The sequence below is a fragment of the Anabrus simplex genome, chromosome 5 (assembly GCF_040414725.1).
Source record: "Anabrus simplex isolate iqAnaSimp1 chromosome 5, ASM4041472v1, whole genome shotgun sequence".
Taxonomy (NCBI): Eukaryota; Metazoa; Arthropoda; class Insecta; order Orthoptera; family Tettigoniidae; genus Anabrus; species Anabrus simplex.
The window spans coordinates 178061650-178081893 of NC_090269.1; the positions used below are offsets into that span (position 1 = coordinate 178061650).

Here is a 20244-nt window from a genome sequence, read left to right on the forward strand (position 1 = left end):
ACTACATGACTAAAGTTATATAGAATTAAATTTCCAATCTTTTATGTCTTATACATTTTTACTGTACCGGTTATGGTAACACAGATATTCATGAATTTATATTTTTGTTGCTAGGTCCATTACAACGCCGAGCCACGAGAAAATGGGTGAACAGAATTTAATGAAAATTGGTATATAGAGTCTGGGAATAAGAAACTACAGTCCAAGCTATAAACAATTTTATTCACCTTGGATGAAATTGTAGTTTTGGGGAAGGTGCCTAAAATTTAATTTTTAAATACCTATGTTATTGGTCCTATCGAAAAATTATACATAACAAAAGTTATAGAGAATACAATTTACGATCATTTATGTTTTATTCAGTTTTACCATATCAACTATGATAAGAGTGGTATTTCAGAGTTGAAAAAAACTAAATGTGAAGGTCTACAATATAGAAAGTGCATTACATTGATCAACAATAACATTACATTGGCCAATGGTCGTTGTGATGCTCTTTGTCTCTTATTCTGCCACTCAACTCTGGTAGATGGGATTACTGTTGTGTACCACGTATAACAGCCTGCGTGAATATTGGTGGGAAATAGCTGCGGAGGCAAAAAAACTTTCTTCTTTAACATACCATTCCTCTGGTTCATACATTCTAATACTGCTGGTACATAACACACTGGTTCATCATAGTACTCCAGCTATTCGATCCCTACTCTGTACACTGTTTTGAATGAGCAGTGTGCACACTTAGGCTCAAGTAGTAGTAGTAGTAGTAGTTCATCTAGATTTACAGTTTAGGCCTATTCCAAATTATAGCACCACAATTCACTGAGTAATAAAGTTCAACGGTTACATTTCCGTTATTCGGGACAACTACAGTTACACATAAATATAATAATAACATTAATGTAAATAACATAATAATAATAATAATAATAATAATAATAATAATAATAATAAGGTAATAATAGAAATAGTAAATAACCAGTAATAAATAATAATGAGATAGGAAAACAACGCAGTGGCGGAGAATTCATATAAACCAAAACAGGGAACACTTACAGACCTAAAAATGACAACTAAGACAGGATGTGGAAGCTGCGGGAAGCCCTTATCGAGGTACATGGAACGTATGACGTTATGGGGGAGAAAAGACTTACAAGAAACACCCTCTAGCTCAACTATATTAAAAATGACAAAGTTTTACAAAATACAGTTCCACGACACGGAAACAAGACATACTTAAGTAACTTAACATAAAACTTGATTTAACAATGAAGGTGATGCTACATTAAAGCGAAAGTATTTAATGGATGAAAGAATTAAAAGTACGGCAATTGGAACCTAGGGTAAACTCGAACTCATCAAATTAAACTTTTAAGATGACCTTAAGCGAAGAAATAATGAAACACAAAAGGAATTAAACTAAATGAAACGAAACCGGAAAACATTGAGAATAACATTGCAAAAACACTGAAATAACACTTACCGTGGAAAGATGGAGCTCCGCGAGGGCGTTCGGATGGAAAATGCCACCGAGCACACGCATCATTATTCGAAGCCGGCCACAAGGCCGGAAATGGCCCGATTACAATCAACCAATAAGATCAAACTTACCCTAGATTCCTGGACCTTTTTGCCAATAGGAAATCTCGTGACCATATATGGTAATTTTAACATCGTTAGCAATTGCACAAGTTCTGGAACATAACGATTACAACACCAAAATTTCATCATAGGAAACCGCGCTTGCAGTACAGGTACAGGATGCTCCAAAATAAATCACCTTACAAATTTTACATCAGATTACATAAAAACTACATTTAAAAAAAATCACTTCAAAACACTTTTGCATGTTGAAATGTTCATACAGTTCAATATTTCTTGCGGTTACATAAAATTCCAGTAGAGTCCAGAGTTGCAAAAAAAATTAAATCCTTCAGACAAATAAAAAAATTAAAATTTACATTTCCAAACACACTGTAGTTTCAGTTCTCCGTCCCACCAACCGGTGACATCTTTAACTTCCTAAAATTGTTTGTTTTACATTTCATACTACTGATCTCTACCTGCAGTCGGCAAAGGAGCGTGTGCTCACCCATTGAAAGAACATTGCATGCTGGAGTAAAGCATATCTAATCGTGCATGCACATCATTTAAAAATGCTTTTCTAACTACAAATTGAAGTGTGCAAATGTTTAAGTCATGCACTCATTAGATACTTAAGAATTAGATTTATTTTTGCAATTTACTGATCAGAAATAATACAATTTAATAATTTCCTTTTCAGATGGTGTCCGGTGTTCGTTCCAGTCCACCTCCTAGACCGCCTCGTGATGGCACTGGTAGTAAGCCTCCCTATAGCAGATCTCCATCAGTATGTAGTAAAGACCGTAGTAGTGGACATTACGATGTTTGTGGTAGCGGAGATAAAGCAGCAGGCATGCGTTATCCATCGTTCCCTGTGTTAGGATTGCGAATAATGCCTGGTAAGTTTCAATAGTTAACTCTTCATACATTTATATATTTAAGAATCTCCGAATAATTGTTGACTTGGTTATTATACCTTGGACTGTACAACTGAGAGACAGGTGTAAGAATCTTGGAAATATTATTAGTGGTACCTTTCCTTATACTCAAGCTGCTTAGATTAGCTGACTTCCCAGCTAGTGTATTCACTATTACAGATAAAACTCATTGGGACCCTATGTAAGTAACCAGACTGATTATCAGATACCATATTAAACTCATAAAAGTTGGATTAAAAGTAATTGAGGCACTGAGGTAAGTAAAATTTCTCGACATATCACTGAATAGTTGTTTTGAGATACGTCAGTTTTTACAATATAATTCTGAATAATAATATTCACACCTTACAGTAAACCCTACGTGGTCATTAGGAAGATTAAAGTCAAAAGTCAAACACCAAAATATTTAATCATATAATAAAAACACATAATAGGAAATAGATATAAGCCCACCTGGTGGCCAGGGTCATTAAGGGGTTGAAGTCTAAACGGTTTGACACCGTGGTTAGCCGGTGTTAGCAGAATGTTAGCTGGCAGGTTTAGGGGAGGTGGTGGTATGCAATTTCTTATCACTAGATTGTGTGCCAAAAGCCTGGATTCAAATATCCAAACCTCTGCACAGTGCTCACATGAATTGAGGGCATATGGCGATGTTGATGGTGATTCATCCGTCGGATGGAGATGTTAAGCCTGGAGCAGACCTCATGGTGCTGTTCGACAGGAGTAGGCTATGTGCCTGTACCAGGTTTCACCCTTTACCTTCCTTCTATCATATATCACATCATTCATTTCATCTCATTAACAGTCATAAAAAACCCACCACAACAGATTCATTTCACTTCATACCCGACCCCGTAGAAAAACGGAACAAGGGTTGGACAAACAAACAATAACTACGAAATAGATATGGAAAATGACTGACATTCCCTGTTTTTTCTTCTTCTTCTTGCGTTCCGGCCTTCTAAGGACCACATTACAATTTCAATTGTTCCTCCTTAGTTGTTCTTTCCTTTTCTTCCAGTATTCTTTCATTGTTTCACTGTGTTTCTTTTCATTTAAACATATTCCAAATAAGTGTATAAACATGCATTGTATAACAAAACATACATGTAACAATACATATTAAATGATAAAGATGTTGATTCCATTTATAAATTTATTTATAAATTTACTAATTTGGAACAAATATTCAAGTTCCATATGGGAATAAACATCTTTATCATCTAATGGCCAGGCAGGCATCAATTTTTGGTATGAGACAGTTTCTCATAGTGCATTGGCACTGCCGCTAGCTCCAAGTAGCCTACGCAGTGACCTCCACGGTATGCACTAGCCATGCATCTTGGTAGGTGTGCTATTTAGGAGCTGATGAGCACACTGGGGCGAAACCAAAAAACTGGCAACCAGGAATGAGTTAGCTGGAAAATGTATAATGTCCAATAACAGACCAACTATATTGAATTATACATATCAAAATTGATGCAGTCATGGAAAGACAAGTCAGTGACCTAATACAGTAATATCTTGGCTTGTAACATGGAAGGGGTAATACAAAACTATTTTCTTTCTAAATAACCCAGTTGATCTCTGTCCCAAATTTCACTTTCAGACTCATTGTTTTTACTCTTTACCAGTCGTTTCATTAATGGCACCGGCCTGTGGTGTAGGGGTAGCACGCCTGTGTCTTACCCGGAGGCCCCAGGTTTGATTTCCGACCAGGACAGGGATTTTTTACCTGGACCTGAAGGGTTGGATCGAGGTCCACTCAGCCTACGTGATTATAATCGAGGAGCTGTCTGATGGTGAGATAGTGGCCCCAATCTAGAAAGCCGAGAATAACGGCCGAGAGGATTTGTCATGCTGGCCACACGACACTTCGCGATCTGCAGGCCTTCGGGCTGAGCAGCAGTCACTTGGCAGGCCAAGGCCCTTGAATGGCTGTAGTGCCATGGGGTTTGGTTTGGTTTGGATTTTTTCATTAATGGCACATTTCTTTATAATAGTGTCGAAGTATTCACAAAACTTAAGTGGGATAAAGTCAATCACTGCAGTATCTCAGCTTTCAGAGGAATGACATCACCTTATGAAAATGGGGCACTACACCCATCTTCCTTGACCAGAGGGTTGCCCTCAAGAGTGTTTTCCGTGGTTTCCCATTTTCACACCAGGCACCTTAATTAAGGCTACAGCCGCTTCTTTGCCACTCCCAGCCCTTTCCTGTTCCATCATCTCCAAAAGACATATTTGTGTTGGTCTGATATAAAGCCAATTGTAATAAAATTTTAAAAATGCTTTGTAACATAGGGTGACCAGATTTTCAAAACCGAAATAAGGGAAATTTCATCATTTTCTTGACTAAAATAAGGGACAGAATGGGACACATTCAGCAGTACCCATTTACTCTATAACATATGTGAATACACAGACGAAAATGCCGTAATGAGACTCAAGTCACAGAATTCTGCCTGGAAGACAGCAAAGGAATTTGTTAATTCACATTTCAAGCCTGATGAAATATGGACACATGAATCGTCTCAGTCACACCCTCATGGCATGTCAACATCAGGGATCCAACTACAAAGTCGCCTGGTTTCAACCTTCCTCGCTCCACCTGGACCACACTCAACAGGATACACTGCGCAGTCAGAAGAATTACTTCTGCTCTGCATCAGTGGGGCTGGAAAGACTCTCAAGTTTGTGACTGTGGCGCTGAAGTGCAAACCATCGTGCACATTCTGAAGGACTGCCCTCTGCGAGCTTTTGCTGGTTCCATCGAGGACATTCATCGAGTGACCCTTGAGGCACACGCTTGGCCAGAAGAGCTGGACATTTGTCTGTAAGAGACTGAAAGACATTATCCTTTTTAATGTGGAGTTTGTATATAAATTTTTTATGTATATAGAGTCATTTTATTCATGTGCCTATGCAGAACTTGTACATAGTATATTGTCAGCTGTAGCGTCATACACTAGATAAATAATAATATCTGAATAAGAGAGAGAATCCACCTAATAGGGAATCAAAAGATCGGCCTCCTAATCATTTTATATGGACAAAATGAGTTGCATACCTGCCCACTTTCCGGATTTTCAACAGTTTTTCCCACCTCCCAATTATTCTATTATTTCTCCTGATTTTAGCTTAATTTTATTGGTGAACTGTAAAGATTTGCTTTCAAATCCAACCATTTCAGCATTACAAAATTGAACAAAACTATTTTAATCCTCCTAGTCAGTACTATATATTTTTATGTCCAATTGAGACGAAAGTTCACACAAAAATAGACATGTTTCAACCCAGCATTGGGTCACCCTCAGTAAGACGTATGATGCTTTAAAATCATAGGAAACACACAAAATGAAATGTTACTTAAAACGTTTTTTATAAAGCATGATGAAAGTTAATAAACTGTGAAATGATGATCGTTAAAACAGTCTTGAGCTGGAAGTTTTTCTGTTTCAGTGCTTTTTATTGTCCTTTGGTGCAGTTTATCTGTATATTCTTGGCTTAGTTTATGTGTTCCAACGTGGGCTGTTATACATAAGCATTATTGAAGTTGAACAGTCTGATTTTAGTCTGTAAAATGGATAATACAAATCAAATTAAGGTTTAAAAGTAGTGACTAACAGGAACAACATTTAGATTAAGTTATGAAGACCGAAAACTAACTTACATTACATGGCCCACTTGTATCACCCATGTTCTCTGATTATGCAGTCTAGCTCTCTACTGACTTGCTCCGCAGTCAACACACAAGATGTGTTGCTGCGAGGAGGTGGAGTGGGAAAATGGGGCGGGGCTTGTGGGAGAATGGGAGTTTGTGAAATAATGGGGGCAGTGATTGAAATCAAGTGTAATAATTGTGAGTTCTTATGTTCCTGTTTTATACTACAAATGATTGGAATAAAATTTTCCCATGTTATGGAGGGGTTCTTTTTCCATTTAAGTTGAGGGCTGGATTCTTATATTGATCCATACTGATGTAAAAATTCTCTAAAATGTTGAGTAGTGGACCTTTGTTCATGTTGTAGAATTTTTAGATCTTGATTTATTGTAGTATAATTGTGATTATAGTCTTTGTGATGGTTACTCATGGCGGAGAAACGATTATGTTTTAAAGCGTTGCTATGTTCTATACATCTTATGAGGAAGTTCCTACCAGTTTGTCCGACGTAACTTGACCCGCATCCCTGACATTCCAGTTTATATATCCCAGAATTTGTGTATTTACTGCTAGTATTTACTGTGTGAGAGTTAAATAATATTCTTTCATTAGTGTTACTGGTTTTGAAAGCAATTTTTAGGTTCTATTTCCTTAGGACGTTGGTGATTATGTGTATATTATTATTATTATTATTACTAAATGTGAATGTGGCATATTTTTCCTTAGTTTTTGACTCTTTTGATAAAGTAGTTGTGGGCTTGTTAGTATGTTTATTGATTAGCTTATTTATAAATTTTGTGCTGAATCTGTTGTTCAAAGCTAACGAGCGCCTGGAAATGTTCTACACAGTGCCTGCGTGCTGCTGGGTAAGGTTAGCATGAGCAGTTTAGTTGGCTACACGGTGTCACATTTGTCACTCTCACTTGCTCGCTCACCGACAGGCCAAGGTCAACAGGGTAGCAGTACAGGTAAAGCTACACTTGTTAGTTGTGGGCTGTCAAATTCATCAGTGTGTAATGCAGTGAGCAAACGTTCAGATAGATTATTGAAATAGTGCAACAGAATACAGGCAGTAATGTTTACTACTGAAGAGAGAGATTTTTTGGTGGAATACGTTTTTTGCGAAGGTGATCGGAAAATGTTAAATTAAAATTTCAGGCACGGTTTCCTAATTCATAGTGTCTAAACCAGGATACTGTTCGGGATTTGATAAGTAAATTTTGTGTGACCGGCTCAGTCCACGATGTACCAGGAACAGGCAGGCCTATGCTTTTAACAGACGAAAAACTTTATGATATTTCCGATATAATGCTGCAAAGTCCAAGTAAATCAGTCCATTATGCAAGAAATTTTAGTGAAAGTCTTCAACAATATGTGTAGACGTGTTGAAGTCTGTTTTCGAACACAAGGACAACACTTCCAGCATCTGTTATGAATTGCTGTGGTGAGTACAAAGTTTACTGTTCGTTTGTATAGAAGCGGCAGTAGCTGTGCTGCCAACTTAACTGCTGGTGCAGCCTTGCACAGTGGCGTGTACATGCTGCGGAGAACATTTCCTGGCGCCCTGTATGGTCTTGATTTCTTTTTTCAAATTTTTCTTTGAGAGCTGAATTTTTAAAGCTCTTTCTGACATGCTATTGTAGGCAGTTTTTTGTGAGCTTCAGAATGTGTTGAATTTTGTTTAATGGTGTTAGCAGTGTAAGTTCCTTTCCAGTAAATGTTAAATGCCACATGGTTGTTCTTATGACGTGACAGTGTTATGTCTAAATAATTAAGCGAGTTATTGTTTTCCATTTCCATACTAAATTTAATATTCTGATCTAAACTGTTGAGTGGATCTGTATTTTAATTTTCGTCATTAACGTGTCCAGTATTTTATAGCTTTGATCTTATCTGTGATGTTTGTGTGTTCTAAGTGTCCACCAAAACACTCGAGGAGTGCTCCCATAGGTAAACCTGTCTGTTGGTAGATTTTATTCTCAAAAATGAAATAATTATTACTTAAAGATAATTTTAATAGGCCTATGAACTCATCTATTTCACCAATGCTTAATTTACTGAATTTGGTTCACCTATTCCATATCAACTTTATAGTGGTGTTAACAGGAATATTGGCATGCATATTGACGATATCAAATGAAAGGATCTTGTGTTCTGGTACCTTTATATGTTTTATTCTTTCGCAAAGTTCTATGGAGTTCTTTATCATTGTCTTCGCTTTGTAGTGATAATATGTACTAAGGAAATCTTGAATAAATTGAGATAATTTCGGGCTACCCCTATAATTGATAATAGGTCATATAGGGGCCTTACGAATTTTTGGTAACGATTTTGCTACGGGTAACCTAGGGTTCATGGCAATGAGTTTTTTTCTTTTCAAATTCATTGAAAGGGAAAGTACTATTATTGACTGTTGATTTTAATTCATTTTGCAGGTTATTTAAGGGATTCTTCTTGATTACTTCAAACTTGTTTTCCACAAAAAAACGAACACATTTTATTAATATAATTGTTCCTCTCCATGATTACTGTCGCATTCCCTTTACCAGATTTAGTTGTTTTTAGGTCATTAACCTTTCATTTCTCTTTGAGGTTTTTAACTTTTTTATTAATGGATCGGACTGTGTTATGATTAAATACTTGTTTATGGTAAGATAAAAGTTTGTTTTTCATAACTTTTTAATAATCTCTTCTTGTTTACCTAAGGGTAATTTGTTGACTGCCATTTCTGTTTCTACTAAAGTGGTAATTAAACTATCATGGTTCTAGGTGGTGGGCCAATTATGGTTGGGTCCACTACTCAGAATTTCAAGGTCATCCTTGCTAAGACTTACTGAACTCAAGTTCATAACTGGTGGATGAAAACCTTTGGATATGATGTTGGTTTCAGTTGTATTGGTTATATTGACAAAGTTTTTTGTATTCTGATTTTTTTTTTTTTCGAGGTTATGGGTGAGTTCCATTTTTTGTCTAGTGTATTTTGTTTAATGGATAGTGTGTTCTCTAGTTTATTTGTGACATGTTTTTGTAGTGAATTCCATTCTAATAGGGCTGAAAATGTGGTAATTTCCTAGTGGGCCTCATAAAGTCTGTTGTTCAAAATTGACTTTTTCTCATGTAAAAAATTGATTTCCTCCTGTATCCAAATCTGATCTTATCTTTAATTGAGAGAATCTAGTTCTTGTAGTGTTCTTATGTGTCTTTTTAGTAAATTTTAGGAACTTAGGTGTCGCATCATTATTAAGGCATCTCTTAAGAAGGTTATGTCTTTACCTATTTTAGCTAATTTCACTTTCTTATTACAGTAGAAACAGCTTTCTTTCTTGCCTGAATGGCATTCCCATTACAGACTACTCACTCAAAGACAGATAAGATTTGGATACGGGAGAAAATCAATTTTTTACATAAGAAAAGTCAATTTTGAACAACAGACTTTACGAGGCCCACTTGGAAATTACCGCCCTTTTAGCCCCATTAGAATGGAATTCACTACAAAAACATGTCACAAATAAACTAGAGAACACACTGTCCAATAAAAAAAAATACACTAGACAAAAAATGGAACTTGCTCATAACCTCAAAAAAGAAAAGAAAAAAAAAAACAGAAAACACAGAACTTTGTCAATATAACCAATACAACTGAAACCAACATCAAATCCAAAGGTTTTCATCCACCAGTTATGAACTAGAGTTAAGTAAGGCTTAGCAAGGATGACCTTGAAATTCTGAGTAGTGGACCCAAACATAATTGGCCTACCACCTCCAAACATGATAGTTTAATTACCACTTTAGTAGAAACAGAAATGGCAGTCAACAAAGTACCCTTAGGTAAACAAGAAGAGATAAAATACTTTATGAAAACAAAATATTTATCTTACCATAAAGAGGTATTTAACCATCAATCGGGCGCGCTCTTCCGATGAACACTCTCGGGTGCGCGCGGTCTTTTAGACCGCAGCGATTATTTTCATAATTTATTGTACAACCTTGGAATCTAATAAAAATGTGAAGTTTAATACTGTTGCAAGTAAGTTTACTTTTATTTAGAAAATATTTTAAACGTTTTTACGTACTCAATGACCGCATTAGAAAAATAAAAACTTGTTGAAAATTGAGTTGATTTACAAATAAATTTTGAAAGCTTTGAAAAATAACTTTCCGTTCTATTTATTTCTTCTGGTTTGTAAAATGGAAGCTGTTTGAACTAGATATATATTTATCCTTCTCTTCACCCATTGTCACTGTAATATTTCTGGCATAAGTAATCATAAATTAAAACACCATTTTTTCAGAAATATTTGTATTTCAGATGATGAAAACTTCTAATTTTACAGCATAACAACCACCTTTGTGAAAAACATGTATATGAGAGAATTATACAATATTTTACATATATTTGAGTTCATATTCAAGTTCAATTTTGCAGTATTTTCTTTATGTGAACACACTGAAGAATTATTGTCATTGTTTTAACCAAATATTGGTATAGTCGACGATCTTTTGTACAATATCGTCTGGAAAAAATAACTCCCAGGTTTCAATTGGAGTTTTGACATTCCTGGCTAAACCTTTAGGCCCTGTAAGGCGTGATACAATATTATGACCTGGTCCACGACCAGTCCTTGCGAATGTTGGGTGCGCACGCCATTCTGTCTTACCGTCCTTGCCTGTCATATTCACTTCAGAAACAAGAAACACCAGCGCCGCATCTGTCATCACCAGATAGCTCACTATTTGTATCATGGTCAGTAACCTGAAGATTGATCTCCAGATTCTCTCCACATCAATTACAGAAGAAAATGATATAGAATTGATCGCAGTGGAATTGAGCAATTCGGTTATAGTTTCCATCTATAAACCTCCTAATGTAACATTCTCATTCATGCCACCTAACAATCTCGATGATTGGAAGGTATCTTTCTTCATTGGTGACTTCAACAGCCACAGCAGTATTTGGGGTTACGAACAAGACAACGAGAGTGGTGAGAATGTTTTAGAATGGGCTGAGGAACACCATCTGTCTCTTATTCATGATAGCAAGCTCCCTTCTTCTTTTAACAGTGGTAGATGGAAGCGGGGTTATAATCCAGACTTAATATTTGTGAGCGAAAAGATAGCACATCAGTGTGTTAAATCTGTATGTGCTCCTATTCCGAATACACAGCATCGCCCAATAATGTGTCAACTGGTAGCTGCCATTAGACCTCAAGAGGTCTACTTTAAAAGGAGATATAATTTTAAGAAAGCTAACTGGGAAAGATTCACCAACTTACTGGAAGATAAGATCAAACCACTCAATCCAATTCCAGAAGCGTATGAACAGTTTAATAATATCATCAGGGAGTGTTCTAGAGCTACAATCCCTAGAGGATGTAGAACAAACTACATACAAGGTCTAACTCAAGAAACCTCTGCCCTCTTAACAGAGTATCATAAACTTTTCGAAGAAAACCCTTTCAGCAATGACACCATCACAATGGGACAACAAGTAATCTCTTCTATTTCTGAAGTAAAACGGGCACAGTGGTTAAGGTTGATGGAAGAGATTGACATGGGTAGAAGTAGTCAAAAAGCTTGGCGATTACTTAGACGACTCAGTAGTGATCCTAATAAAACTTCAACACATTCCAGTGTCACAGCAAACCAAATAGCACATCAACTTCTATGAAATGGACAACCATCAAATCCATGTCGGCTTCAGAATAAAGGAATTGAGAGGGATTATGAGCAGGAGACAGATACACTCACTAAACCTTTTACTTTATCTGAGCTGAACAGAGCAATAAATCAGTGTAAGAATGGTAAGGCTGCCGGCCTAGATGAAATATGTGTTGAGCAAATTAAGCAATTTGGACCTGTTGCTAAACAATGGTTACTGGAACTGTACAACAATTGTATAAACACCTGCAAATTACCACGTGTGTGGAGGAAATCCAGAGTAATCGCAATTCTCAAACCAGGAAAAGACCCAAATGATCCAAAAAATTACAGACCTATCTCACTGTTGTGTCATCTGTACAAGATCTTAGAATGGATGATCCTGGAAAGACTTACTGTAATCATTGAACCACTTCTTATTCCAGAGCAAGCAGGATTCCGTAAAGGAAAAAGTTGTACTTCACAGGTCCTCCATCTGACACAGTATATCGAAGATGGATATGAAAATCATAAAATCACAGGGGTGGCTTTTATCGACTTATCTGTTGCATATGATACAGTTAATCATCGTATACTGTTGCGCAAATTATACAACATGACAAAAGATTACAAGATGACTCAAGTAATTTGCAATCTTCTCCAAAATCGTAGCTTCTTCGTTGAATTTCAGGATCAGAAAAGTCGATGGAGGAAACAAAAGAATGGTCTGCCACAAGGCAGTGTTCTCGCCCCTATGCTCTTTAATATCTATACGAATGACCAACCTCTTCCAGTTGGCACCAGAAGTTTCATATATGCGGATGATCGAGCTATTGCTACTCAAGCAAACTGCTTTGAGGTTGTAGAAGAAAAGTTATCAGAGGCTCTTTCTGAACTATCCTACTACTACAGAGGAAATCAATTGAAGCCTAACCCATCTAAAACTCAGGTATGTGCCTTCCGTTTAAAGAACAGACAGGCGTCAAGGAAATTGCAGGTAGTATGGGAAGATACTCAACTAGATCACTGCCCAACACCTAAATATCTAGGTGTAACATTGGATCGTGCTCTCACCTATAAACAACACTGCATGAACATCAAGCAGAAAGTGTCGGCTAGAAACAACATCCTTCGCAAGTTGTCTGGAACCAATTGGGGTACACATCCAAAGACGTTGAGAACTACAGCCCTGGCTCTGTGTTACTCCACTGCAGAGTACGCTTGCCCTGTTTGGTACAGATCAAGTCATGCTAAACAAGTTGACATTTCTCTAAATGAAACATGTCGACTCATTACTGGCTGCTTGAGACCAACTCCACGAGATAGAATGTACTGTTTGGCTGGAATCGCCCCACCAGATATAAGAAGAGAAGTTGCATCCATGAATGAGAGAACTAAAGCACTTGCCTCATGTGCACACCCATTAAATGGATATGAACCTGCCCACCGAAGATTGAGGTCTAGGAGGAGTTTCCTGAATACAACCGAAGATTTAAACGAATCTGCCCAATCCACACGGTTGAGATTATGGAGAACTAGAAATCCTCAACTTCCTGATTGGATGCTACCAATTGAACATCTCCCCCCAGGACACGAGGAACATTGGTCTACGTGGAAATCGCTGAACAGGCTTCGCACTGGGGTTGGTAGATCAAGAACCAATATGGTAAAGTGGGGCTTTCCTGGCACATCCAGGCAATGCGAATGTGGTGAAGACCAAACCACAGCCCATTTCATGAACTGTAGTAAGTGTCCTTTAAGTTGCACAATAGAGGACTTGATGGCTGCAACACCTAATGCCCGTGATTTGGCAAAATTTTGGGCAGACACTATTTGATATGTATGTCATTAAGTACCATTATGCAATGTAAAATGTATGCTTCTGATACGAATAAATAAATAAACCTGAAGATTGTCAGTTTCACCTTCATCATCACCTTGGGGCTGCTGTCTGGAAGTATCTTCTGCTGCCTCATCAACTTCTTTCAATAGGCATCCTACTGCTTGTGTCTGTCTTTCACAAATGCAGTTGTTCTTTCACTTTCTTCCTTTTCAACACTCTCTATCAATAATCGGATCCTTTCCTCTTCAGCAGGATCCATATTGAGATGTATACGCACACGAAACTAAACGAATCTAGTGAAACACAGCCGGGTGCGTACTGGTCACAATGACCGAGACACAAGTTACACTAACGGGCGCATCGGTGTAGAAGACCGCAGACTGACTTGGAACATCTACCTTCCTGTCTACAGGGTGTCTGAGGAGGGGCCACCCTATCAGGTGGCTAGATGATCCCTTGGGGGAAATAGTCTGGAGGAGGGGGAGCATAGCTGACCTTCAGACGGATTCCCTGACCAAAACTTTTAGAGACTCGTCGTTTAGACCGCTACGCGCCCGATTAAGGGTTAATCATAACACAGACTGATCCATTAATTTAAAAACCTCCCAATAGCAACTAAATAGGATAAAGGAAATGCGATAGTAATCATGGAGAGGAACAATTATATTAGTAAAACGCGTTTGTTTTTTCACAGAAAACAAATTTGATGTAACTAAGAAGTAATCAGTAAATAACCTGCAAAATGAATTAAAATCAATAGTCAATAATAGTATTTTTCTTTTCAATGAATTTGGAAATAAAAAAACTCATTGCCATGAACCCTAGGTTTTCTGTAGTGAAATTATTACCAAAAATTCATAAAGCTAACACCGCTATACGACCTATTACCAATTTTAGGGGTAGCCTGGTGTACAAAATATCTTAATTTATTCAAGATTTCCTTAGTACACATTATCACTACCAAGTAGGCACAATTAATTTTAACTCTGGATGGGAATACAATCGATTACACTTCACCTGATTAAACAATACAATACCTTGGGGTAACATATCAAGATGAAATTAAATTCTTCTCAAGCAGTGAATCAGCTCACAAGGAATTTGAACCAGCTGGTTCACCCCATTTCATTCTGGATCAGAAGCTAAATATACTCAACCAGTTGTTTAATCAGGTGAAGTACACTCGATTGTATTGCCATCCAGAGTTGTGAGAGCAGAGGTAATCAGCTGACCTTTAAGGATCAATATGGCCTTTCGTAGTACAGTAGAACCTCGATTATACGTTCCCAGAAACTACGTTTTCTCAGATTATTCGTTCAAATTACATGGTCCGCGAGCATCCTAATTAAATCACGTTGCAAAAATCCTGCATTATCCGTTCCTCGAAGAAACAATATCCTGGATCAACCGTCCAGAAATTTCAGTCCCATCAACGCTAAGACCTTAATCAGGCGTTTTTCAAGAAAGTGTATCTCATGAAAGGACAGCTACGGCATACAGTACTTACAGATCTCGGTGTTAACGTCCCGTCATTGCGATAATTAGAGCAAGTACTGTATTGGAAAAGCGATCGGCATTGAACTTGCATATGGGACCATCCCATTTGGGTGGTATTGTTTAGAGAATCATCGGAAATTATAAAGCAGAGAGTGGCCACAACAATTGGAAAGAGATAGAGCGCATTTCGACAGCCCTACTTGAATCATAAGTTATGATTTTCATTTCCATGTAGACGTTGCACCATCCTTTGGGGAAAACATCTTTCTTGCGCCATATCGGGCGACCAATCTAATACTCCGGCTATTTTACCTTTCCCGTCTATATCACGTCTTGGATTCAAATGAATGGATCAATGCATTAAAAAGGATGCTAAGTGTCGGCAGCTACCTTAGTTTCCATTATTCGGTGAATAAATATTTCATTTCGCCAATATAAGTTCCGATTAAAGCAGTTATCTCCATATCACGATTCCCTATAATCGTCGAAACATTCTCCGAATTGCCACGCGACACCTCTTAGGGATAATTAACTTGCATCAGTAAGGTATATTTTTAACGTGAGATCAACTGGGAACCCACATTTCCTTTCGTATAATTTACCAGCAATACCATCCATCCGTAAACATCAATGAAAAAGAATCATCGTCCAAGTTCAGTCAACCAAGAAATATTCATGTAAGAATTCATTGAAAACTTATCTACTATAAATATGAAAATACTTTGTAATAATAATAATTTAAATGTAAACATCCTTGATTTATTCATTTATGAATTGCTTGAGATGAATTATAGAGATAACATTCAGTTACATTAATCGTCTTTTCTTTCCAAAAGATAAATCAAAATTGTCTTTGGTTGAGCTTAATCAGTCTTCTACCGAGCTCGATAGCTGCAGTCGCTTAAGTGCGGCCAGTATCCAGTATTCGGGAGATAGTAGGTTCGAACCCCACTGTCGGCAGCCCTGAAAATGGTTTTCCGTGGTTTGCCATTTTCACACCAGGCAAATGCTGGGGCTGTACCTTAATTAAGGCCACGGCCGCTTCCTTCCCACTCCTAGCCCTTTCCTGTCCCATCGTCGCTGTAAGACCTATCTGTGTCGGTGCGACGTAAAACAAATAGCAAAAAAAAAAAACCAGTCTTCTCGTTAAATAAATATGTTTTGCACACCATGAAAACAAAGAAAAATTTGCATAATTTCATAAACCATAATTATCAGTCACACTATGTAACAATCTTGTTGGATATTCATGGAATTAAAGTATCAAGAAAATAAAAAATGTAAATAAATTCATAAGCAAATAAATTAACATTAATTAAAATCAAAGTTCCTAACCATCAAAAATGCTTATTTTCATATGTGTTAAATTTATATTTGGTCATCGCATTTTGAATGTTCTCTTAAATTGTAACGTCAGCAGTGTAAGCAAAGTTCCAGTAATTATAGCTCAAAATTGCTATTTTAAATATATTTCGATTCATAAAAAAATATCAATCAGTTTGACTATGTTGCTGGACAAATATATCCATATTATATCCTAGAAATTAAATGTAGGTATCATCTAAATAATAGATTATCATCATCCTATCGGGTCTTACATCTATCGAGATTCATGATCGTATCTAAGTTTAGTTACTATATTATGAAATTTTAAAGAATATAGTTGGTGTCTAAATATTTATCAATTAAGAAGATGCTTCCTCTCCTCAAATCATGGCTTTGACAACAAATACTAAACAATACACATTACGATGTGTGAAATTTTCCTAGAAGAAATAAAGTTTACTCCTAAATATTTATCATTTGGAAGTTTTAATCTGATGACAGGATACGGTTATCAACCTATGGATTCTGTGACTTAATTCATCGTAAGAATATATTAACCCAAAAATATCTTGCGTTGCTATACGAATCATGCCGCTCACGTCAGTTATCATCAATGGTTAGTATCACATCGTAATTACTACCAGCAAATCATAAATATCTAACTCTCTCCATATTTCCAACTGTAAACATTTTAACTTCGCGTCATTCATAACCACAAATATTCCCCAGTGAATATGTATACATATAATCACATCAACACGTCGTTCATATTTTTATTTTCTCATATAAATACCAATCGTTTCTTCCTACGCGGCGTATCATCTCAGCACTTCAATATCAAACTACAACGATGCATTTATGGGTTAAATTTCAATCCTAATACACGTAATCACACTCTTCTGAAAAAGAAATACAAGTATGAATAATATAGGTTCATATTTACTCACATGTAATCACGGTACAGCGATAACCAAGTCTTAATAACTTACGAAAACATCTATCTTCTTTCTGCATTACAGCTGGATTATTTCACATTACGTACGTCACTTTTCTTTGGCAATCGTCGAAACATCATTTAAAATCTCTCCGTAATTGGTTATAAGCACTCCTACATAAGGGCATTGATTCACATACATGAAGATTACCTACACCCATGGTTATAAATCAATTATGTTAATTTCTTTGCGAAGATCCTGCACATAGGAATCGAATCTCGAGGACGTAAAATAACAACCCTCACAAGAATACATTGTCAATATCTACACACTACATCTAATATTTGAACATCTAAGACTACTGTGAATAAATTATGTGACATAGAACTTGGCTTTCACTGCTGACGTTACTGGATTGGGCTAGATTTCCATTCGGTCATCCATCGTCTGCGGGCTGGCTCCAAGCAATCGCTGCGTCATCAGCGGGCAGTATCATCCAGATATGGGCTAGTAGAATCAGCTGGGTGGCTTCCGTCAGTGGTCAGTCTCTTGTTCGTTTTAGTTATTCATGTTGAGGCCGTTGTTCACATGTGAGAAAAACATATTCAACACCATCATTTGTATCATAATATAGCCTTCCAAAATTATATCCTGTATCTAAATTATAGTTCTTCAAACAGGTTATGCTACCAAATTTCAATGATAACTTTCAGTAACAGACTTTATAAGGTAATCTAGTTAACTCTTAGCCTTTCGCCAATATGCTTTGAATATGCGATATCTTATTTCATTAGATGACTCGTGTCAACTTTCGGTTTAAGTTTCGGTTACCGATCAACTATTTATTCTTCTCCTTGCTCAAATTTTCCTCCCTATCAGCCTTGATATTACGTTGGATATTGGTGTAATCCTTTTCGTTAAAGTTATTTGATGAACTAATTCTTCAGCTCTTGCTCCGTAGAAAACTTCTTTCCTCTTTACGTGACGATTTTTCTTATATTGCGTGAAAAATCTCGTTTTGATGCTCAGTGTAGTAATTTTATTGTTCGGTTACTATTTTAACAATCTAAAACATTCTGGTTTTTATTTTCACGGCCGCATGGATTCTAGAGGTCTGTACATCTTACTTCGTGGCCATGGCTTATTTGATTCGCCAAATTAGCATTCTTTTCGGCACATTCACAGCTTCTTAGATTTTTATGTGTCTGTATTTTTTTATTATTACGAAATCACGGCCTATTTAATTCGATATTGCCCCCATTTTTCCCGAGCTAAGCCCAGCCATCGAGCGAGAGATCCCAAGGTGGACCGTTCGATCGTTGGCTATCACTTTCTAGAGGCATTTAAGGGATGTTAAGGATTGATGACCAAGCAGGATAAAAGAAATGTTAAAACAACATTCTGACATTTATTCACATAAGCATACAATAAATGAAAATATTCTTACTAATATTTTGGCTTTACATAGAACTTCCATAATATTGGATTTCTTCCTCCTCACTTAGAGTGACACGTGTTCTTAATCTCCAGCCTTACTGTGCTGTAATGAAAACCAAAGAAAAATTAGGCCTCTTGCCTTTCCGAATCATAATATTTGATTGAAAGAATTTAAATAAATTAACATAGAAGTCCATAAAATAATTAACAGCTGTCTTGCTAACGAGGGTTTTACAATAAATGTGTTCAAAGTTTTACCAATTCAAAGTAGTCTCAACACGTGGTTTTAAGATGTACTCAACTGAATTTATCATTTACAGTATTTAATATTAGTCAATGACACCAACATGAACTTCAGTAGGGAATGAAAATTGATTTCAAAATTCTCAAAAATTATTTATTATTATTATTATTATTATTATTATTATTATTATTATTATTATTATTATTATTATTATTATTATTATTATTGATTTTCTCAGTATTTAATTAACCTATGTTTCATTGTCACACGATCGTGTTCTCATTAATTTTCCACTGCATTATTTACCTAATGATCGTCATTAGCATTTCAGAATAATTATTTTCAATTAATTATTATGACTTATTTTCACCATAACTCAAAGTAATCATGCGGCTAACGACTTCTACCTCTGATCCTTGTATTTCATTTCTATTCAAATTAATCTTAAAATATTTCAAAGTTCAACTATAAATGAGTCAGAAATTTACATTATCTACGTGTGAGCTAGTTAAATAAATTTTATTTACAAATCGAGTGCCTTCGTAAAATGAGATGATCTTTCCTTTTAAATCTCGCTAATGAAGAAAATAAATCCCTTTTCTAGTCTTCCTCGACTTAAGTTGATCAAATTTTCCCTTAAGGGCATGAAAATTACTTCTTAAGGCAACACACAACGATGAGTGTAATCTGCGTCGCAGCAAGTGCACGACCAGATTAAATTAAATGGGACCAACACAAGAGAAATATACATATTTACATGCACACACACATTCACACTAGGAAACACGTCTTTTATGTACATTATTTACATCGAATCCTGTTTTGGCAAGTTTATTCATGATTTTTACGAGTGGTCAGGACGCGTAAAATCTAGCAAAAATAATCTGTGTATTGAAATTATCCTTCATTAATGGTGGCTAGTGATCGAAGTCATGGGTATCACTTGGTAGAAACACATTTCACACATCAATATAAGTTCATCTAACTCTTGAAATTATAATGGAAGATTCTAGTAAAATCCATAAGCACTACCATCGTTTGGGCTACAGGTTGAAACTATCGCGAGCGTGAGCCTTAATCGTACTCTTTTTATTCCCTACCTGTGAAATACACTCGCAACACGTGCTCCAATAATTATAATC

The 20244-nt window shown here is 36.4% G+C and overlaps 1 protein-coding gene across 7 annotated transcripts in view; it reads left to right on the top strand.

Moving 5' to 3' along the window:
- enc (encore) overlaps positions 1–20244 on the top strand; it is a 1357661-nt gene that overhangs the window by 1141268 nt on the left and 196149 nt on the right. For all 7 annotated transcript variants that reach the window (XM_067147181.2, XM_067147182.2, XM_067147187.2 and 4 more), the window contains one exon: positions 2282–2480. In XM_067147181.2, the coding sequence (XP_067003282.2) occupies positions 2282–2480 (199 nt within the window). The remainder of the gene's footprint in view (positions 1–2281; positions 2481–20244) is intronic.